Here is a 23,740-nt window from a genome sequence, read left to right as displayed (position 1 = left end):
TGCCACCAAACTGCTCCTGGTCCTGCAGACCACTCCCAGGGCTGGTTTTACTGGCATTCACTGATTTTGGGAGCCTAAGTGAAGTAAATTAGGGTGGGGGAGGAGATTGGATGAGGGGAGGGGGACTAGTAGCTCTGCAGGGAGGGTGTCAGGATGGGTGGGGCTCTCACCCAGGATGAGGGGCTATTTTCAGTCCTCCTTACCTCCCCCTGCACAGTGAACAAATCTCCCACTCTGGTCCCACCCCACTCCAACTTACTTCCTCAGCTCCTGGCAACAGCGAACACCAGTAAAACTGGCACCAGGAGCTGCTTGCATAAGTGGGGGTTGGCAGGCTTGGGGAGGGTCTGGCTGTTCTGTGGACAGGAGGGGGGTTGTCCAAGGTGGGGGGGCAAAGGACTGGGGGGGGGCACTAAAAATACCCCATTGTCAGGGGTGGGGGAACTTTTCCAGCCCTGGGGTTACGTTGGGAACTGTACAGAATTTCAGTTAGATCGGTATTGCTGGACTTGATCTAAGTCAGACTTCTTCCAAGGTACAGTTAACTTGGATCAGGTCAGCCACTTTTAGACCAATATAACCTTCCTGAACTTCTGTACAGTTCACATTTAGATTGACCTAACTAGGGATCTAAGTCTAAGGTCCAAACCTGGGGAAACAAAGATTAGGTGGCCATTTTTAACACAATCTAATCTCCCCAAATGTCTGTACCTAGACACTATGTAATTACTCTCCATGATTTGCTGGGCGATTCTACAAATGGGCCCCAGATTCCCTTTCTATTTCTGCATTAGACAGTTCTGACTTATACAGGCTAAACATATGTGACTCCCTATAAGACATACTGGAACTGTAGAAATTCTCTCTCTTGAGCACGTTTCCAAGTTTTATAGATTCTGTCTTAGACAGTTTTCACTGTACATGCAAGATCAAGACTGAAGTGTGAATATATTTCATGTACATCATATATCTATGGCAGTTTTTAAAAATGAAATTAAATAAGTAACCAAACCATAATTCCAGTAATATCAGCAGTCTGTTATCTCCAGGATAAATAAGAGGGAGCACAGTTTAATATCAATTTTACTTTTTTTCACTCTTTCTGAGAATGGAAAAATCTTTTTTTTGCAGCCAGAAAATAACAAATAGATTATATGAGCTATCCTTGTTGATACTGAAATGAACTCCTTATCACCATACTTACAACTCCAACAGGGAAAGCTAAAACAGCCATCATCCAGTCACGGAGAGAAATGAGCTTTTTTAACTGTCTTTCTTGTTCTTGGTTGTCATTTCCTTTGGTGAGGAGACTGGAGAGATCAGTCAATACACAGATCCCAAAAAAGACAGCCTGGATAACCTGCAGAGAAACAAAATGCACTCTTGAAATGTAAAAACAAAGATATTCAGGCATAAGATATTTCAGGGCCACAGGCCAAGAACTGAGCTAGGCCTGCAAAAACTTTAATAGCTTAATTATAGTAGAACTTGTTTTTTTTTCTTAAATGTAAAAGCAGCCTGTGTTTTTAGTTCCAAAACCTTTAGGACAAATCATGAACGTACTGAAATTAGCTTTCCAGTTCTCCATCAGTCTAAGTCCAAAATATTTCAACGATAAGAAAACTGAAGTAATTGCCCTAAGGAGAATACATGCAGAGAGAGAATGTGTTAATTAGGTCATTAGATTCTTAAAAAGAAGATTTGCTGACTGTAGGTCTCAAGTCTGTTACCTCATCCAGAAGATCCTCGCATGACCCCACACATCTTGGTTTTTGTGTTTCTGGAAGAGTTTAACTGATTAAACGTGTAAGGGGTGTTTGGCAACAGAACTTTTGACTGTTACCCAAGGCCTAAAAATCTCCATGGTGATGATGCTGACTCTCCTGAGTGCTTGAATTCACCTTAATTGGCCCCAGAGTCATGAGGGTAGAAGCCCTAAAACAGAATAAAAGGCAAGGCACTTCTAAAAACATCAAGACAATGCATGGGTGACTGGTGCCGCCTTAGTTGGGGGGACACATGCTCCCCCTGCAACCAGTCCCACTGATGGAGGGGTCTCCCATGGCCGAGCATGCCGACTGGAGGAGGGGTCTCCCCCCACACCCGCGGCTGATCCCGTGACGGCTGATCGCTACCGCTGCTTCTGGGAGTGACTGTGGTTACTTCTGGGAGTGGCTGCAGCAATTGACTGGTGCTTGCATGGGGGGGCACCTGTGCTCTTCCCCACTTGCCCATCGCCTAAGTGGCAAGAACGGCCAGTCAGGGGGTGCACCAGTGCTCTCTACAAGTCAACACTAAAATGAGCCCTTTCACGCTCTCAGGGCAGCAATAATATTCAAAGCTGCTTGTGCCTTCTGTGTTAAGACAAACTATCCAGAGGGAGAGGTGAGAGAACCAAGGATGAGACAAACAGAATGTATGAGCTCCACATCTCCAGTGCAGGGTGGCCATCAAAGAGGACAGTCCGGTTGTCCTCTACTGATACAAAACCTAATGCTTTTATGTCCTCTATTTTTCTCTATTTTTTTCCTCTGGTGGTTGGTTATTACCTGAAACCAGAGAGTGGAGTAGGGTAGGCATCACAGAGGATATTTCAGTTTTCTGCTACTCTGTCCTCTATTCACATGAAACTTGCCTCTAGAAGACATAAAGGCATAGGATTTCTGTCGCAGGGAACTTAGGTGCCTGCTCCTAGAAGAGTAGAAACTGCCTGGGGAGAGCCCAAAAAGCCAGACAGGAGCCCAGGTGCAGGTTGCCATGGCAACCAGCTAATGAGGAAATTAGCCTGCACCTGCACCTGGTCAGCTGGCCGGAAGGGGCAGAGCCCTGGACCCATATAAATCACAGGACGGGAACTAGGAGGGCAGTTTGCTGCCAGCAGCCAAGTGGGAAGGATTCTCCTAGAGGGAGCTAGGGAAAGAGGCCTGTGGGCGAGTCTAGCTTCTGGGAATGCCTGGGGCAAAGTTTGATTCTTTTAAAGGGATGGAGAACGATGGGAACTTATGTGTTATGTTATAGCCCAGGGGCTTATGTTTTGTTTGCTGTTTCATAACAACTGGTGGTTTGGGTGAGGCTATTTAGGGAAGGAGGAGGCCTCATTGGGGGCCCACTACAGCGTGGGGACCCTGGTGCCAGTGAGAGCACGGCCTTTGGGGCACAGAGACAGGGCTGTGGAGAGCCCAGTGCTGACGGGCGCAGCGACAGAGCCGTGGAGAGCCCAGTAAGAGCAAGGGGCTGAGTCGTAGCAAGGCCCGGGAGAGACAAGGACAATACCATCTGCAAGGCTTGGGGCATGGTAAAGGGACGGTTGGAGCCACGCATGTAGCCCATAAGGCTGGGGACCCACGGGGTCCAGGGAAGTCCATCAGGATCGTGTCCAACTGGACATGAAGGCAGCCTCCCTACTCATTACCATTACATCAAGACGTGGCGGGTGAGAATAGAGGGTGCCCAGTGAGCCATATTGGCACAGTCAAGGGGCCCTAGGGGTAACACGGCCATCCTTGAGGACCCCATCCCGTGACAGTTTCATATCAATAGAGGACAGAATAGCAGAAAACCGGAATGTCCCATATGATGGCCACCCTACTCCACTGTCTGGTTTCAGGTAACAACCAACCACCAGAGGAAAAAAGACAAAGTGGGGAGGGATCCCTAGAAGCTGTCCAAACTCTTCATTTTCACCCTTGCTTCACGGAAGCAACACCTACCTCTCTTATTTCAGTTTATTATTGGTTTTTGTTATTGTAGACATTTGCAGGAACCTAATAATCAGCAGATAATCAAATCAAGCTGGTGATTTGATACATTCAAAATATTGACATATTAACTCTTAACTCTTATCTTAGTACTGCTTTATCTTCCAATAATGAAGATGCAGTGAATCAGTACAATAATATGGTTCTACATATTAGCTCATTCATCCACTTTCACAAAACTAGTAAAAAAACCCACAGAATTGGTTTCTTCCATCAAATTGCAATCTGGGCTGTGGATAGGAGGGCACAATTCATCTAAATTAAGCCACTGATTCTGTTTCTAAATGAATACCTAAATTCCTCACACTTCAGTTCATTAAAGTATGTAAGCTTAGGCTAAGAGTTAAGCACATATTGGGTGTTTATAAACATGCTCCAGGAAGTGTGCATGTGTTTCGGGGGGCACTTTAACTAGTGCAGCACTGAGACCCACGCTAATTAATGCACCCAGAGCAGCACATGTATCAGTGTCCCCATGCTGAAAGATGGTGACAGGGTGCTTTGAACTTTAACTCCTCAAATGAGCTTTAGCTTAAAGTACCCTGCTGCCATTTTTCCGTGCGGGCATGCTGATACATGTGATGCTGGAGTCTGCTGGAGCATGGTAATTACCACGCCCCAGCAGACGATTAATCACAGTGCATTGGAGCTGCCTCCCTGCACGTGTATAGGAGCCCATTATTTCCTGAACAAGGATGGACTTTTAATTAATTTTATTTAGTGTTTGTGCACTGCAGTGTATTAGGACCATTCAGGAGGAACAGCGTTTAGTCAACTAAGAATCAGACGGTCAGCAAGAAACTCCATAAATCAAACTGTCAGTTCTAACAGTGACTCACTGTATCATTATGGGAAAGTCCCTTAATCTCTCTATTTCATCAGTCAATATAATGGAGATAGCAATAGTTATTCAAAGGGGAACTAAGACTATGAAGGTCATTAATTCACATTTGTACAGTGTTTCGAAAGTACATAGGCAAAGATCCAGCAAAAGTTGATTAAGTCAAGTATGAAAAGCACAATCAAGAAAGTAAAGGCTGAATTAGGACTTTAAAAAGAACTAGTGCCAAAAAACCAGATTGGAGTGGCTATAAACTTGCTCTATGGTTGCACAGGGGGTAGGGAGTAAAATCAAACAGTTATACTTAGAAAGATCAGTTTACATTCCCCACCTGGCAGTCACCTATGTAGTTTGATCGGGATGCTGAGAGCCCAATATATCAATTTCGTCTGTGAATTAGCAAATAAAAATCCTTCAAATGGTCATTGAACATTTCATGTCATCACTACAATATGAGCAGCTTGGGCTCCTGCTGCCTGAGTGTGTAAGTACACAATTCTTTGCTGCTTAAAATCTAGTATAGAATGTATATGAAACATTTATAGAAGAAAGCAGCCAGAAAAACCATTAGAGAATGTCTATTATTTAAATTCTCAAAATTCTCTAATTTTTTTGAAGAAGTTACCAACTTCTATGTAATACTTCAAAATAAATTATTTTCTTTTAAAAATAAGATTCTGGGTCCCTCAGAAGCCTGTGATGCTAACATTTTTTTCACAGTTTTTAATAAAAAATAGTCCCCTTCCCCTCAGCAGATGGCCTATTTACAAGAAAAAGTCTACAAGAAATAAATATGTACTTGCCAATGCAGGAAAATAATTTTTGGGAAAATTAAGAAGGTATAACTAAAAATAGTAAGATGAATCTGAACTAAGAAAGCTTAGGCTGAATACCAGGAAATATTTCCTAACAGTGAGAGCTATTAGGCCATACAATAGTCTCTCAGAGGAAGTGGTGGAAGCCTTATTGCTTGAGTCATTCAAACTAAATTGGACAAAACATTCAAAAATATACTGCAGGGAACAATATCATATTGGCAGGGTTTGGATGAGTGACCTAACAGATTGTTTGCAGCTCTAACTATGATTCCCTGAAATCAGAACTATCCAAAGTAATACAATCTCAAGTAACTACACACCCACTTTCTAAGGGAATTGAAATTGTACATTCCCCAATCAATCATGAACTGAGCACTTCCCTTAGTTATTCTGCTTTGAAGGCAAAAATGCATGAGAAAATGTAATGACATATTATATAGTGGATAGTTTGTGAAACTCCTAATGGGGGAAAAGCTACCCAGAGGTCACTAAATTATGATGTGATAAAGAATTCTATGATAAATGTAATAAACTGCAATGAAAAATACAGACAAAAATATAGGCACGAGGTAAAGTGAATTCCTTAACTAGAGAGTTACTGAACTTTCGGAGCCAGGGAAGACATACCCTACTATAGAGCTCTGAAAGGAAACTTCCTTAGCTCCATCATACAAATTGCATATGTGTTTTAGTGACAGGGCTTTCTTCTCCCTTAAGTACAATGCACAAGAAATGCTACAGAAGCACTTTGGAATTGAACAGGGGACCTGCAGAGTTGAAAGCATGCGCTTCAATGGCTTGAAGAAAAGAGCTAGGTTCTGTAGCTAGGGAATGCATGAGTTGCATCCTCTGTGGGTTAGACATAAAAGCTGCATGTAAGAGTTACAAAAAAAGTATTTAAGAATCTATGCTTCCTTCATGCAAATATCTGTAGATGTTAGACTGCAGCAATGTTTGCCAAAATGTCCTGACATTATTGACTGGCAGATTGACCACATTTTGTAAACAGAAGTCAGCTTTCAAAAATCTGTATGTAGCCTAGTCACAAAATCTTGAGAATTATTTTACTTTTCAGGATTTGTAAGCAACAGTTGAGGCTCCACTAAATGTACTTCCATATGTCTAAAATGCAGGGGAACCACTTACCAATACTTAACTTCTGAATGAGTTTTGAAGACAAAACAGATTTATAGCAATACATGAAGGAGGAAAAAGCCTCACTTTACTCAATGCAACAAGAAAAAAAAATGGTTTGTGTATATGCAAAATTCTCAGAATGAAAAAAACTAGAAAAGTAATCTACTATAATCTCCATTTTGCATCTTCAGCTCTAGAACAGTGGATGTTAGTATGAATATGCAGCTTAGATAAACAGCAACAAATCAGGGACAAGACTATCTATAAATATGTCAATTACATAAATTCCAAGGAGAGAAAGAACTTATTATGAATGATCTGAGAAGAAATAACTAGGGATAAAGGAATGAGCAACCCAGAGACCTTTCCAAACTGTGAGATTTATTAAACTATGCTGTAAGAGAGAAAGTGCTTTTTAAGTCTCTTTTCAGAGGATTAGAGACAAATAAACATCAGAGATTTGTCTATTGTGTGGTAGCTGCATGTTGGAGGGAGTCAGGGGCTGAGCACACCCTGCTCCAGAATTGAAACGTAGCCAATGAAGCTCCTATGGGCTCATCTCCAGTGCTCGTTCCTCAGCTCTTGGTATCTGGTAAGCCTGAGAGGGCTGCTGGGGAAAAGCATGGAGGAGCCTCACTGCTAAACTTCCTAAGGCTGGCTGGGCAGGTGTGGGTGGGGTGTGCCTAGACCCATTCACAGGACCAATTGCTGATGTGGAATGGACTAGCCCTGTATTACTGTATTTACCTGAATTCAAGATAACGCTGAATTTAAGATGGCCCCCTAAGAATTAAATTCTATACATGACAAATTTATAAATTTGTTATAATTTTCCATGTATAGAATCTAACAATTGGAGGTTCATCTTAAATTTGTCCGTCCCCCGTCACCTCCCCCCTCTCCCCCCCCCCCCCCCCACTGCTGCAGCCGGGAAAGCAGTTGTCAGGGGGCAGGTGCAGGTGGTGGGGGAAGCACCATGGGAGGAGGTAGATGGGCAGGCAGTAGTGGGGAGGGGTCAAGCTGCTTGACGCTTGCCCCTCACCTGACCACACCTTGCCCCCTGTTGCCTGTACCCCTCACTGCTTGCCCTACCCTTTCTGCTTGCCCCCATCCCCTCCACTGCACTGAGAGTAAAATTTGTGGCCTCAGTGTAGTCAATGAGAGTTTTAATTTATTTTAACAAGGCAAAAAACTACTGACTTTCTTGGTGCTAGTTTCACTCTGCATCTCTGGACTTATTCCCTGATTTCATCTGTTATTGTAATATCCATCTTTCTTCTCTTAAACAAAAAAAATATAGTGGTTCACTAGGATTTTTCTGTGACGTCTACGTACCTAAGGGTGCCAGGCTTACTGTGGTACACTCGTGTTACAGAAAGGAGATATAAATCCAAGGATAAACATCTGCAATATTTTTCATTAAGTGACTCTCATAACAAATCATTCCATTTTTCCCATGCAAAATTAAATATACCTACTTTGGTTCCCATCCTGTTGCCATTGACATTAATGTGAACAAATATAATCCCGTAACATTATTTATTTCAGCTTAACATCTTAAAAAATTATCTCAAAACATAGATATATTAACAACTATTCCATGTATCTCTATGGAGTAAGACACTTAGGTAGGGATATGCAGAGAAAGATAAAAAGTCTAGTTACGTAACATTAAACATGCATGTCAGGAAGGCAACAAGACATCAACAAGCTGATACAGCAGAACCTGGATCATTCATATCCAGATGGTTCACAACCTGCTTATTTGCAGCAGGTTGCTGAATTAATGATGAGCTACTCGACTGCTGCAGCTTTTACATAAAAGAATGCCACTTCTCCAATCGCCTGGAGCTCTTTGGCTGTCCCATGCAGCCGTTGGAAGAAATGGGGCCCTTTGATATAAAAATTCATAGCAAAAAACTGAAGCCCTCAGGGGTTTCATGTGACTGCTTGTTTCAAATAGATGTACCCCAAGCTAGCTCATAAAACTTCAACTTTGCAGCGGGTAAGAAGCCTAACCCTACAAAGTATCCAGTTCCAACATCTAGTGCATTCTCCTTTCACATTCCAGAAGCTCCCCTCTTTGTGCATAACGTTAATGCACTTCTAATTAACACTTCTTTATTTTACAGATAAATTTCTGGTGTCAAAAGGCAAGAATACATTTAAGGAGGAGGTGTAATTGTGAGCTGGTAGCTTGGATTTTATGACAAGAGTATAATTCATACATATACATTTTCAAACATTCTGCTGTTTCCCAGATATTCTGAATTCCTGAAAAATTTCTCTCGGAAGTAGCAATACATGAAGCTTTAAATATATTCTCTTCTGAGACAATACACAGGTTGAAATGATAGCACACAAGTTTTGTCTTAGCAGTATGCAGCAACGAATTTATGTAAACTGTCAATTCATGTAAGTTTCACAGTTTTGAGTTTGCCAAATATATGGTCCAATTTTTCTTCACAATAACCAGAATACGATTTTTATTATCTTAGATTGTCTGTTACTACATCTTGTCCTCTTCTAGCACTTTTGTTCTCATTCTTCCAGCCTCTTAACATGATGGATCAGAAAAATAATCTGGAGTCATGCACATGTATTAGACATGAACAGTTAGACGGACAGTGTGATAGACACAGTGAAATAATTTGGGCAGACTATTTGGCTGTTTGGCTATCATAAGTGCAACTGATTGGATCTGGAGAACTGGGACATGTTGCTTTTTCTGGGGGTATGAATATATATGTCCCCTGGGAATGCATAGATATTCTATGACCTTCAGAAATGAAACCCTCCAAAGTTCAAATGTGCTGAGCAAGTTTAGGTAAGTCAAGGGTAACAAAGTGGTTGGATTGCAATTGTTTACTAAGGTTATTACCGCTTTTGGCTGTCTCTAGCTAACTCTTTGCATCCACAACCACTGCTCCATCCCTATTTCTAATGGCCACATTTTTTCTAGAATTCTTGTTAGCTTATTTTTATTTCTGTCTCTTTATTAACTTGGAACCTGAGCAATGCATTTGAACGGCTATACCAGGATATGCAGAGATCACTCAGATGGTGGAGCTATGGCACACACAAATGCATTCTGTTCATTGATGAAAAGGAAATTAAGTGGAACTAAAAAGACAACAACGATGAAGAAAGTATAAGCATGATCCAACAAAATTTAAATGTGTCAAACAACATTTCACTAGCAGTAAGCATATCACAGCCTATGAAATCATATAAATAATGGCAAAAGATATAATAAAAAGCTTCAAAGCACTGCAAGGAATAGTGACAAAAGCATGTGGACTGAAAGTCAGAGGTGAAAGAGCAGCAGCATTTTCAGTTAGCTGAATTGTTCAGTTGATGCTGTTTAATAAGAGCCCATTTTGGGATGGAACCAGTCCTCTTTGAGCAAAGTGGAGTTCCCAGAAGCACTTTACTTTCTTATTTGTTTTCAGCAGGTCTCGCCATGTGATAGGCCCTTTACAGCACAAAAGGAGTTCAAGACCCCTCTCCCAAAATCAAAGCAAATGGTGTGAGACGGACAACATATAGCTAATGGTAGACAACACGGATACAAAGACAGAACAGGGTAAAGAGGAGCTAAATACAAAAGCCATTTCTTCAACTAGAAGTTATTCAGTGGAGGCTGACAAATAAAGAGTACAGCATTTGTCTGGGAGCAGAAGTATGAAGGTATTTTAGAAGCAAAATGGCTGGCCACACTATGTTTGCCACAAAGTGGAAAACTACGCAGCAGGAGGGAACAATGACAGTAGCATTGTCTAACATTCATGAGAAGTGTAGAGAAGTGATGTGGCCCACTAAATGATCATTGCACACAAAATGGTTTTATTTCAAAACTGCAATTAGCTTTTGAAACATCCTCCTATTTCTCCTTCTTTGCCTTGCACCTTCTCACAGACATATTTAAGTTCAACCAATAAAGCTTTTAGCTTTTTTCCTACCAGAAGGTAGGATAGTGGTATGGCTCTATGTTTAAATTCATGGGAATTGCAGTGATGGGTGGGCTTATATAAATATGGAATCCTGGGACTGCCTTTATCTAGCCCTGTAACTTCTCTCCTAATAAGGCTTCAATGTAAGAGTACAGGGAAAGCTCCCATGATAACACAAAAGGAAACCAATAGGGAAAATTAATTTTATTTCCTTCATCTCAGAATCTCTGATATTGAATATGAATCAGAGATATAAAAAGTTAGTCATTCTTCCTTATATAACATAGATCCACTGGCTCCTTTTACTTTATCCTGTAACCTCTTATGTGGTTCTCTACCTCTCCAAGAGCCATGTAGAGGTTCCTAGCCTTTGGCTAAGATCTTAGGTGAAACTGTTGCCAGAAAAGCAGCATATCCACACCAATACAGTTTTAGAAGCAGTCTACCTAACATAATAAATCTTTTTCAAAACCATATATTTTTTTGGTTGTGTAACCAAACATATATATATATTGTGTACAATCTACCGCCTGCGTAGATTGGGCTGGAGTTAGGCAAACTGTCAAAACTCCTTGGAAATACAACCTTTTTTTTTTTTTTTTTTTTTACTTATTCATATCTATAAAAAAAAGTCTTGAGAAAAAAAAATAGTCAGCAGAAATGAATGGTAACTCCTATAAACCAATAGCTATATAAACTACTGAGAAACTGACTTCAAAGTTCTACTATATCTTAGCTGTTTTGCATAGATGACATTTCCAGCATGATCTCAACATGACAGAAGTATATGCCATCTGGCTGAGAAGTGCTAATAGCCTGGAATTCTCTATTATGTATCATATAAAGAAATGGAACAGACCAACATACACCAATATAAATAAGAATTTGTCCAGATGCTGAGATTGAGGAGTATAACATTTTCTGAAATCTTTCAACCTATTGTTTACATGGACCATATCCAACTTATGCCAGCCTCTCATCTGTATATTCTTAGTTGTTTTTCCTTGGGTTTATTTAATTTCAGATGTTTATTTTATTTTATTTTATCTTAGTCAGTAAATACAAGGAGGCAAAAGTTCACTTGCATAAGCATTTAACCTATAATTCAATTTTTATCTTTATCTTTTTTATTTTGAATGGCTTTGACTCAATTCATTTTGTAATAATCTCCATTTTCCCCCTTTGCTTTCTTGCACCATACATGGAAAAGCTGCCATTACTACTTACCATATCCTGTTTATAAGGTAATATAATTTCATTAAACTTATATCATCCATTCAGCAAACATGTGTAATATAGTTTACTCAGAATAGATTTTCATTTTATTAGATTATATCTTTTATGTTTTTCTTTCCTAAAGCTTAATCTTATTAGAACTATACTCTGCACAGAAGGTTATGCCATGATTTTGGTTTAAATGCTAATTTTACACATTTCAATGTGATTGGCCCAGCAGCCATAGCCCAGCAGCAACATGCAGAAGCAAAGGCAGCATTCAACTAGGCAATATTTGGGATAGCTTGTTAAGTCCAGTAAAAAGACTTGCACTGCAGCTGTCAGTACTAAACTAAGCTGCAGGATAAGGTTTCTGGTGGCTGGAAAGTCCCTAAAACTTAACAAGTAAATCACTTATTCCCAAAAATAAATATGTTTGATTAAAGGGTATTCTACCCAATGCTACATGTAAAAAAACAGCTGAAAAGAATAAACCCATGCACACATGTACACATGCAAGTTAAATTTAAGAGCTCTTATACTTTGGATATTTCTGCCCCAGATCTGCTTTTTCAAATTAAAAAAAAAACAAACTAACTGAAAAAAAGAAGAAATCAAAAAAGGTCAAATATTTTTGTAAGCCACATTTAAAAATAAAAGCAAAACTTTTTTTTTAAAGTGAGACTGATTTTTTTCTTTATTAAAAAAAAAGAAATCAACAACAGCTGATACTCTCTCAACTGTGATTCTTGGATGGTCAGTCTCATTGTATTCAGGAACAACCAAGAGTTGCAGAGTATAAGAGTACAGAGTACAAGTTTGATTGATGCATTTCAGCAGTGTGGTGACCGCCTTGGAAAGGTGAAAAGAAAGAATTATAGGGGTGTAGGTTGTAGCCGTGTTGGTCTAAGGACATAGGCAGACAAGAAAGAATTATGGTCTTCTGAATGTGCTGCACCATGTCACGGTGAAATTAAAGAAAATAGTGTCCCCTCATAATTTTCAAAGCACTGTAAAGCCATTAACTAACAAAATTAGTCCAACAGGCCTGCATATTAGGCAAGCCAGCATTACTGCCCTCATCTTGTGATGCTCAGTAAATTTAGGAGGAGAGAAGCTGATACACAGGCAACTTAACTTGGATGGGCAAAAAAGAGGAGTAAATTCAAGCCTTCTCTAGTTGGACCCAACAGATAATTTTTCAGGTTTACTATAAGGGCATCTTTTATGGAAACTTTTATTTACTTGTAGTACATTAGTAAATGTAGACATTTTAAAATTAAGGACATTTTAGTAATTAGACCTCCGTAAAGAACTCTTCTTTTAAAACTTTCTTGGAAGGATGAAGAAGGGCTACCAATTTCCATGCATTAATTATAGGTTAGGTCAAAGACAGTCTAACAATGGTCTACTATATTCAAATCTGCTCTTCAGAAAACACTGTGAGTAGTACTGGAGTGCTGTGCAGAGCTGTAAATTGAGGAAAAATAGGAAGCAATGTGAGTTTAATAGTAAGCTCTTCCTGGGAAATTTATTAATCCATGTTTTAAAAATATTGTGATAAAACCATAATTTTGTGGCCATGACTTTAAGATCATAAGGTCCTTATTTATTGTCAGATATGCACTTAAAGAATACCAAAAACTTACTAACATAGCTTAGTAAAATCATACTGTTTACTTACTGCAACTCTTCAAATGACTAACCCTTTTCTAACATGCCTTCTCTCATCAACATACAGCCTGCCAGTCTGCATTCCAGTTCAGCCCTGAAAGGCCTTCACCCCCACACTTCAGTTCAGGGTTGAGCTGCAGTAGGCTTCTCTAGTCCCCCTCCTAGAGGGAAAGAGAGGAATAGTTGTCTCTTTGTTCACAGAAGGGGCAATGAAAAGGTAAGTGGAGCTGTCCTGTAATTGCTGGGCTCTTTATTGCTCTCTCTTTTCCCCTTTCCCTTTTTTGAGAGTTATTGTGCCTGCCACTTTAAGGGGTTTGAGCATGTGGCAAGCAGCCTGCAGGTGGGAGCAGACCCAATCAGGCGGTCACATGGTAGTTAGGAAGCCACCTGATTGGTGGAGAGGCTGGAAGCCTGGGTATAAGGCTAGGCCCTGAGAACAGAGCTGGCAGTTGCTGTAGGGATGCTGCTGGAATAACATCGCCCAGCCGGAGATCTGCAGCTCCCAGAACACTTGGAGGTTCAGGCTAGGAACTATGGGGATGGAGGAGGTTCCTGGTCCTGGAGCATGACCTAACTTTACAGCCTGCTGAGGAGGATGATGTGGTGGGGCTGCTTGTGGCAGGGCAGTCTCCAGGAAATGCCACACCTGTGCCTTCCTAGTGAAAGCTAGTATGGGGTGCCGGAAAGCCTCAGCCCCCCGCTGCTTTGTGGGTGACCCCATGGAGGGGGAAGGCTAGGGGAGCACACCCTGACAAAAAGGCACAGGGCAAAGGCCCACTGAGTGGGGCCTGAGGCAGGGTCCAGGCAGAGAAAAGGGCTCCTGAGACAGGGCCCAAGCCCACTGAGTGAGGTCTGAGGCCCAAGAGGCATTAGGCCCAGCAGCCCAGTGAAGGACAGAGTAGAAGTCCCAGTGAGGGGGCAGCCCCAGTGAAGGGGGGCTGGGTAGAAGCCCCAGTGAAAGGGGTATGTAGACCAGGTAGGTCTGAGGACACCCGAGGTCAAGTTTGGTCCACAGGCTGAATGCAGCCCAGCTAAGGGACCGGGAGAGTAATAGTGGATATGGATGCCACCTGCGGGACATGGGACATGATATCAAGGGGAGGTTTGGAGCCATGTATTTCACCCTCAGGATCAGGGCAGTTAAATGGGCAGCCTCCTGCATTTTCTATCTACATTGATACATCAAGACATGGCTGGAAACGCAAGATGGACTGCCCTAGACAAATGGGTGGGCCAATGCAGTAACCAGCCCCAAGGTATTAAACAGTAGCTTCGGTCACTGATTCAATTCAGCAGAAATTTGGCCTGATTCAGTAGCTGAATCTCCAAATCTGAATAGAATCAGGAGACCCTTTAATCTCTCCGAATTGAATCAGAATCCTCTGAATCAATTTGGAGAGATTTGGAAAGATTCACTGATTCAGACATAGACACAGGTTTAAATGTTTTTTCTACATACCTCAAGGTACCAGGCAGCTCGTGAATGCTGTGATGGTGGGGGCAGATGGAGCGTCCCACAGGAGCGTCGGGGGGGGGGGGGCATCAGCGTGCTCGGCAGCAGACCCAGAAGTGGACCAGAAGCACTTCCAGTCCATTTCCGGGTCTGCCGGGGGAACGTGCTGGGGGCCCCCCCTGAACTCTCCCACTTTGGTGACTGGTGCCTTCTGGGTCTGGGGGGGCACCCAGGGTCCCCCCACATCTGATCGCCAAGCTGCAGGGGTGCGGGGGGGCACGTGATCGACGGCAGACCCGGAAGCGGACCAGAAGTACTTCCAGTCCGCTTCTGGATTTGCCATTAAGCATGCGGGGGGGGGGAGGGCCCCCCCCCTGCATTCCTGTGGGACACTCCATCTGCCCCACCAGTGCAGCATTCATGAGTTGTGCCTGGCACCTCAAGGTATGTAGAAAAAACATTTAAAGCTGTGTTTATGGCTGAATTGCTGATTCTCTGAATCAGCATCGAATCTTCAGATTTGGATTTGGCCAAATCAAATCAAGGACAGTGATCGGAATCAACAAATCAAATCACTGTCCCCAATATTGGCTGAATCTGAATTGAATACAGCATGTTTCACATACCCCTATTAAACAGTGCTTGAGGGATTCAGGAGATCTGCCTGTTTCCTAAGCATCTAGATTGGCTATCTTGCCCCAGGAAGTGGGTAATTAATGTACTTTCCCTCAAAGTGCTGAAATTTACAAGAAGGCTGGAGTTTCTCACTTCATCCTGGGACTGGCTCCAACCCCAGGCAAGCTCTGATTACTGGCAGGAAGGTATTGTGAAGACGACAGAGGAGACCACAGCACTGATGCCAATATCAGCACTGAGATCCTGATTTCAACTGTGGCACCAACAAACAAGCCCTTCCTGGAATCCTTCAAGTTTTCAAGGAATGTTTTGCTCAGAACTGGCACCAGTACCAGCAGTATCTGCACTGGACTTGCATCCAACAGCATCACAGGAAGTGTACTTCTTTACTACCTCTTTCACACCAACTTTGAGCAAGCAAGTCTCCCCTGTAAGGCTAGAAAAATATCCTAAGGAGAGCTGTGGAATTTCTGTGTTGTGTGTAACTGTACCAGGTTAAACAGTCTGATACAATTTACCACTGTGGTTTTACTGGCCCTAATTGGACTCCATTTTCCAACAGGTCTCAGACAGAAACCCCACTGAATATATTGGGAAAAAATATTAGTTCTGTTCACTGTTACTAGCAATAGACAGACCCCTATATCTACTAGAACCTGAAGAACTCCCTTGCAAGACAAGTACAAGAATGTCAAAAATATTTCATTCAGTCTGCCTGCCATAGGTATCTATCACCCTAGCCCCAACATCCCAGCCACAAGTGATTTTTGTGGCCTTTCATAAACTGCTCTTTATATCAGACAGACTGTTCAATATCCTCACCTTCACTGGACCAACAAAAATTGCTCCAACAATGAAGGCATACCGATCCAGCAAAGGAACATGTACAGCTCAACTTAACTATGAAATCTCACACACACATTCAACACTGAGCTTGTTTGTGGTATCTGTATTGCAGGAGAAGCTGAGAATAAAACTACAAATCATTAGATGGCTTTGAAAAGTTCTGCTTATCAGCCTTTCTCTAATTCTGCATTGTGAGCTGCTGGATCATTGTGCCTGAATTGTTTGAGGTGGGAGAGGGTGACAATCCTTTCCTATCTAGAGTCCCATAGAACTTCATGGAGGAGCCATAAGAATCTATAAGAGGAGATATGTTTATGAAAACAGTCTGACAAGTCCAGTGACAAGTCTGATATGGCTGCTTGATCGATTACTTTTACCGGGGTGGATCCGGGGGCGGGGGGCAGTGGGGGAGTGCAGTGGTGCAGCTGCATCCCCCTTGGATTCCTCCTCCAAAACTTTAAAATCAACTGCCTGAGAGAGGAGTGGCATTTTTATTCAGGCAGTGCTGAGGGAGTCAATTAACTTCATGGCTCATTATCATGTACCTTATTCTTGATAATTTCAAGTGCTACTGACCCCCCTCTCCTTTTAAATTCTCTTGTTCTATTAATAATGTAACCCAGGTGGTGGCCCAATAGTTGCCAGGGCTTCTGGACAGCACCAATTTACTTTCCAGCTGGCCCCTGCTCTCCACAGAGCGGCCCATGGTCCCAAGAAGGTCTAACACTTACCTTATTTAACTATTTACACTTTATTTATAAAACAAGAATAATAGGAAAGGTTATTTACAAGTGAGCTTAAATGGCATAACCAGAATCACAAAACAAACCAGAATGCATTAGTCAACCCTTGACTCAAGAACCACAGGTAGGGTAACTGGCAGCTTTTGGCCACTGCTGAGATGCTACCACAAGGAAGCAAGGTGGTCACTCCCTGCAGCTCCAACAGGCTTCCCAATAAGCGACAGACTGCAACAGGTTAAGCTCTTCTGGTCTGTAGCAATCAAATTGTATCAAACCCCAACCCCACAAAGAGGCTGAAAGGTGACCCTCCATGGCAACCAAAAAGGCAAGAAACAAACAACAGAGTAGGGTCCTGCAGCAATCAGCATGACCCAAGCACAACGCTCAGGGACTCCATCCAATGACAATCAGCTGCAGAATAAGGGACAAGACTGAGTCCCCTCTGGGGCAGTCAGTGGCAGAGGGTCAGCAGCACAGGCAGCTCCCAGGGGTCGTTGCTCCAAACCCCTGTTCTAGATGATTGGCTGGGCACCCCACATGCCTCACAGCTTGCCAATCCCGCTCTGAGCACCAGCCTGTACCCTGAGCTCCCAGGGACCCTCGTCCTGGAGCTCAACTGCTCCTCAGGATCCCAGTGCCTTGCTGCTGCTGTCCCACTTCCCCAAGGAAAATAAGGGGTTTCCTCAACTCACCGGCCCAGCACCCTGTTCTGGATAAGGATGGCGCCTGCACTCCTGGCCTCTGCCTCTCCTCTGCAGTGGAGTTGGGGGCCAACTGCCACCCCTAGCCTCCGGGATGCCTGGCACATCCAGCACACTGCGATGGGCCTGTCCAGTTACAAACCAGTTCAGCCTAGCCAGGTTAAACTAACCAGCAAAGATTGAATCAGCACTGGTGGCTGTGTGGCAGTGTTCCTGCCTACCACATGGGAGATCCAAATTCAAGTCCCAGCTTTGGTGACTTGGGGTGAGTGAACTAACAAGGAGAAATTCCTCTTGCAGTGGAAAGGGGCCATTGTGTTTTCCCCCTTTCTCCCCCTCCAGGTACCTAGGCCCTATATTTCTTTGTCCTTTGACATCTGCGCCGGGAAATGTGGGGCCCCTGCAAGATACGCTGGGCAATCTGGTGATTGCGCCAGAGGAGAAGGCAGACCTCTTTAACAAATTCTTCACCTCCGTTTTCTTGTGCAGGGACTGGGACTCCCCCACCGTGATTCAAGACGGACTTGAAGGGAACGCCTCAAGACCTAAGGTTGAGGAGGACCAGGTTAGAGTGCTTCTGGAGGGGTTGGACGTATTCAAATCAGCAGGTCCAGCTGCTCTCCACCCCAGGATGTTGAGGGAGCTAGCAGGGGTTATTGCAGGGCCCTTGGCACGGCTTTATGAGCACATGTGGTGCTCGGGCCAGGTGCCAGATGATTGGAAGATAGCCATGTGGGGTGGGCCCCATCTTTAAAAAAGGGAGGAGGGAGGACCCAGGCAACTATAGGCCTGTCAGTCTTACCTCAATCCTGGGGAAACTCTTTGAGAAGATCATCAAGGAGCACATCTGTGATGGGCCGGCATTGGGGATGATGCTCAAGGGCAACCAGCATGGTTTCATTAGGGGCAGGTCATGTCAGACAAACTTGATTGCCTTTTACGATCAGGTCACAAAAGCATTGGATGCAGGTGTCGCCGTGGATGTAGGATTTCTGGACTTCAGCAAGACCTTTGACACTGTCGACCACCCCATCCTCATTAAAAAACTAGGTGACTGTGGCATCGATGCCTACACGGTCAGATGGATTGCGAATTGGCTGAAGGGTCATACTCAGAGAGTGGTGGTGGACAGGTCATATTTGACCTGGGAGGAAGTGGGCAGCGGAGTCCCCCAGGACTCGGTCCTTGGGCCCGTGCTGTTCAATTTCTTTGTCAGCGATTTGGATGATGGGGTGAAAAGCAACCTGTTCAAATTTGCTGATGATATCAAAATTTGGGGTGAGATGGGCACATTAGCAGGGAGGGAAAGACTGCAGAAAGACCTGGATAGGTTGCAGTGGTGGGCTAAAAAAACCAGGATGCGTTTCAATACTGACAAGTACAGGGTGCTGCACTTGGGCAGTAGTAACAGGCAGCACACTTACAAGATGGGAAACTCCCTTCTTGAGAGCATGGAGGCAGAAAGGGATCTTGGAGTCATCATTGACTCCAAGATGAACATGGGCTGACAATGCGAGGTCACGGTCGGCAGGGCTAACCGGACCTTATCGTGTATCCACAGGTGCATCTCAAGTAGGTCCAAGGAGGTGATCCTCCCCCTCTACGCGACACTGGTCAGGCCGCAGCTGGAGTACTGTGTCCAGTTCTGGGCACCCCACTTCAAGAGGGATGTGGACAACATTGAGAGGGTCCAGAGGAGGGCCACCCGCATGATCCGGGGACAGCAGGGCAGACCCTACAATGAGAGGCTACGGGACCTAAACCTGTTCAGCCTTCACATGAGAAGGCTGAGGGGGGACCTGGTGACCGTCTATAAACTCACTAGGGGGGACCAGAAGGGTTTGGGGGAGACGTTGTTTCCCCTAGCGCCCCCCGGGATAACAAGGAATAACGGCCACAAGTTGTTGGAGAGTAGGTTTAGATTAGACATCCGTAGGAACTACTTCACAGTCAGGGCGGCTAGGATCTGGAACCGACTTCCAAGGGAAGTGGTGCTGGCTCCTACCCTGGGGGTCTTTAAGAGGCGGCTTGATGCCTACCTGGCTGGGGTCATTTGAGCCCAGTTTTCTTCCTGCCTGGGCAGGGGGTCGGACATGAAAATCTACAAGGTCCCTTCCAACCCTACTTCTTTGATTCTATGAATTCAGGCTCAGGCTTTCTGAATGTCTGTCCCTAGCCTAATGGTGCAAATCTACTTTCATTTCAGATCCTGTCAGAATGGAAGACCCAACCTACATCACCATTTTCTAGCTAGCAATGTTTCTGAACTGATAGGGATTTGATTGAGTAGCCACTCTGCTCCACTTTTTCACTCTTGAACAAACACATGAGGAAATACACAGTATATACACAACTCTAAAGGACACTACTATTCAAAAGAATCCATGTTCAAAACACACAACAGACATAAATACATTTAGTGAGATCCATACCAACTATAACATCTTGAAGAACCACAGTTACCATAAAATAAGTAAACTTTTTATGGGGGCTAATACTTTTTGTTTACAAGACTCCATGGAGGCCTACTTTAGATCTGCTAAAGAGATTGAAATTACAAGATAATTTCTCCTTTATGCAGGTTAATAAGCTATAACCAATATACTAAATCTAATATGGGTAAAAAAGCATCCTGTTTTAAGAACAGAATGCTGAAATCAAACTGCAGCCTAGAAAAGTTACCATGTATTCCAAGATAAAATATCATTTTGTGCAGTTTTATGGTCTTTTCTATGAAATTATATCAACTGAACTGGTTGAGAAAAATATGAAATAAAGATTGCTTTAATCTATAAAAACCTGACATTAAATCATAAACCTCCCTAACTGCAATGAAATAAGGTGAAGACTGCTTCAGTAGTGTTAGGAAGAGAATGGCAGCTCTTATCCAACTACAGATATTAGAGTAGTCTTCATAAAAAAAGCACACTTCATTTAAAGCAAATATGTAAATAAGTACTATGGAACACTTAACATCATTAAAAAGTTATAAACCAAAGGAACTTTTTTGTGTTCGTAATTGCAACATTTTTATTCTTAGTGAAAAGGTGAAAGCAAACATATCAAGTTATTCATTTGAAAAGAAAATGCAGTAACTCTATAGTCAAAATGAAAGTCATGTATTTTAATCATAAATTTACTAAGGATGTGCATACTAAAAGCTAAACCATCATGCCATAATTTCCATATTTTAAATCTGATTAACTGGAAAAAATAAAATAATTAATGAAAACTCACAGAATACCAATAGTGCTACACTATTGTAAAATTTCAGTCTCCAGAAAAAGTTTCTCCTCACCCCACATATTACATCAATTTTTGCAGTTCTAGTTATCCCAGAATAAGAAAGTAAAGTATACCTGAAACACTTTCACCTCCTGAAAAAGTGACTCATGCTGTGGACAGATATATTGATATACCATTTCAAAAGGGGGAGGAGAAGGAAGGAAACTTACCACTCAGGAATGCATGTCAATACAAGTGAAATTAAAACACTGTGTCTTTAAAGCTGTTTCATTCAGATTTTATTTCCACTCTTTCCTCTATATTAACTGTCATCTAAAAACTAAAAAATCTTCTACTGATAGTAGGATGGTATAGATAACCTAATGCTTTTCATTCACCTCAAACTTCCTAAAAGTTACACCTGCAGTGGGTTGGTACTCCAGGGACGCATCCAAATGAGCAGATACCAGGAAATCCTGGTATTTAAAAACCCCCACAACATTTAAAAAAAAAAAAAAGCAAAAAAAAAAAGCGGGGGGGGGGGGGGGGGGGGAGCGCACATGGCTGCAGCGCATGGTACCCAAAACTGGAACCTGGATGGCCAGAGCCAGGGTCTGGCTGCCAGCCAGGCTCCTATGCACCCAAATTGTCACTGCTGCACGGGACTGGGAGGCCCCCAAGATCCCAGGTAAGGCAGGTGAGGCCAGCCCAGGTGCTGTTCCCAGTCTCCCCTACCCCACCCGGGGCTATGTGCTGCTGCTATTTGTCTCCAGGGAAATGCACATGAGCACTTGTGGAGACTTATGAATCCATTAGGCCTCACAATTATTTAAAAGGACAAGTAACTATAAAGACAGAAGCTGGTATATTGTTGAGAGTGCAATGAGAGTTAGCTCAAAAGCTCATCTTTAACATAATAAGAAACCAATATCTCTTTGTCTCAAAGTTTTCTCTTAAGCAATATTTCCTTTCCTAAAAGACAAAGGAAGAAGATATACCCTGTCAATGAAACAATTAACTGAATTGGATCAACACAATAAAAAGCTGAAAATATTTCCTTTGCCACTGCAGAAGAGGCCGCTGGTGTCAAAAGCTACTTCAATATTTTGTTGAACAGGATGAGATACTTAGCTAGTAACTTCCACCAGTTCAGATGTGAACTTTCTTTAACACTTTAAGAAGGAACTGTGTATTGTTTGAATATTAGGCTTCATTTAAAATTTTAATTATTTTAAATCTTTATAACACTTTGTCTTAATATCATTGACCATAATTCCAAATTTAATTTTAAATAGTTACTTCTAAAAATAAAAATGTTATTTACATAAAAATACAATTGATGAACAATTTTTAAATAAATAATCTATTTTTATCCATCCTGAATATTGAAATGTGGGATTTTGCAGAACTCTGTTTGGAAGAGACATGTAAGAGAATTCTTCAGGATGGCTCTGAAACAGGATTAATCCATTTAAAAGAAGCACTGTTTAATCTGCCCATCAGTCATAAATATTTTAACAACACCTCATGGTCAACAATGTTAAATGCAGATGACAATGCTAACAATATCAGCATGGACATTTGCTCTTCATTCATCAGTAGGATATCACCATCCAAGAGAAACAGCATAAGCAGTACTGTTCCCAGGATGGTACCTAATCTCACAACAATTGAAATGTAATTAGCAAGCAACAGAATGGATAACTGAAAGCAACATTTGGATTTGCTTCAGAAATGTATAAATATGAATGTAAGTTCAATTACTTTGATTGGTAGAGTACAGAGTCTCAGACTTGCAAAGTGCATTTGCATTTGTATTATCTTATTGTTTTATAACTAGCAAAATAATATAAATAAAGAAATAAAAGTATCTGCTGCACTTGTATGTAAATTCAGCTTTGCAATAAGTAAAATGACTTTAACATACATATGACTCTGCACTCCAAGTAATAGGATCCTGCATCACATTTTTCATTTATTTGTAACATAATTTCTATATTTTTATATATACAGTATATTTATATTACAAAATAACAACCAACTGGTTAAGAGAGAGCAATTTGAAAAGTATTTCATTAAAAACATGGAAACAAGGCTATGATTCATATTTTTATTTATACTGCTACAAGGAGACCCCACTGTGACAAGCACACATGTATAATGAAAACTAGCTCCTTATTTCAAAGAATTTACACATTTTGAGAGCTAAGAAAAAAAGAGCTCTTAGATCCTGAAATGTGTTTTAGGCCAAAAACATTTTAAATTTAATGAAGCTTTTGGTAGGTACTGACTGAATCTTCGAAAACATTTTGCAATTTTTAAAGCACAGAGCATTTAGAATAAACAAAGAGAGACAAATTCTAAAAAGCTTGCAGCCAGAGATGAGAGAGACTTTTCCCTATAACTGGATAGAACCAAGGAATGGCCTTGGTTCAACAACGAAATCAACTTCTTCAAAACAACTACTTTTTTTTTTTTAATTACCTTTTCTAGTTGCAAAGCTACCTTCCACATTTAAACCAGTCCAGTGCTGTCCTAACAAGTTTGTGGACAAAGGCAAGACATGGAAATGTATTTTCTGATGCACCAGAGCTTCAACCAGTACAGCTGGGAGAAGGGAAGACAAAAAGGTTTGCATTCCCACAACCCATGGTGTATTGTAGAGCAATTTCTGGGCTGCAGCTGCCTAGTGCAAACAACTCACAAGGAGCTGTTTAAACAGTTCAAATCAACATTACAT

The 23,740-nt window shown here is 42.1% G+C and overlaps 1 protein-coding gene across 1 annotated transcript in view; it reads right to left on the bottom strand.

Moving 5' to 3' along the window:
- AIG1 (androgen induced 1) overlaps positions 1-23,740 on the bottom strand; it is a 210,369-nt gene that overhangs the window by 151,760 nt on the left and 34,869 nt on the right. The window contains exon 2 of the mRNA XM_006265734.4: positions 1,205-1,360. Within this exon, the coding sequence (XP_006265796.1) occupies positions 1,205-1,360 (156 nt within the window). The remainder of the gene's footprint in view (positions 1-1,204; positions 1,361-23,740) is intronic.

This window comes from Alligator mississippiensis, chromosome 1 (assembly GCF_030867095.1).
Source record: "Alligator mississippiensis isolate rAllMis1 chromosome 1, rAllMis1, whole genome shotgun sequence".
NCBI classification, from domain to species: domain Eukaryota; kingdom Metazoa; phylum Chordata; order Crocodylia; family Alligatoridae; genus Alligator; species Alligator mississippiensis.
This window is presented reverse-complemented; position numbering and strand designations above follow the sequence as displayed.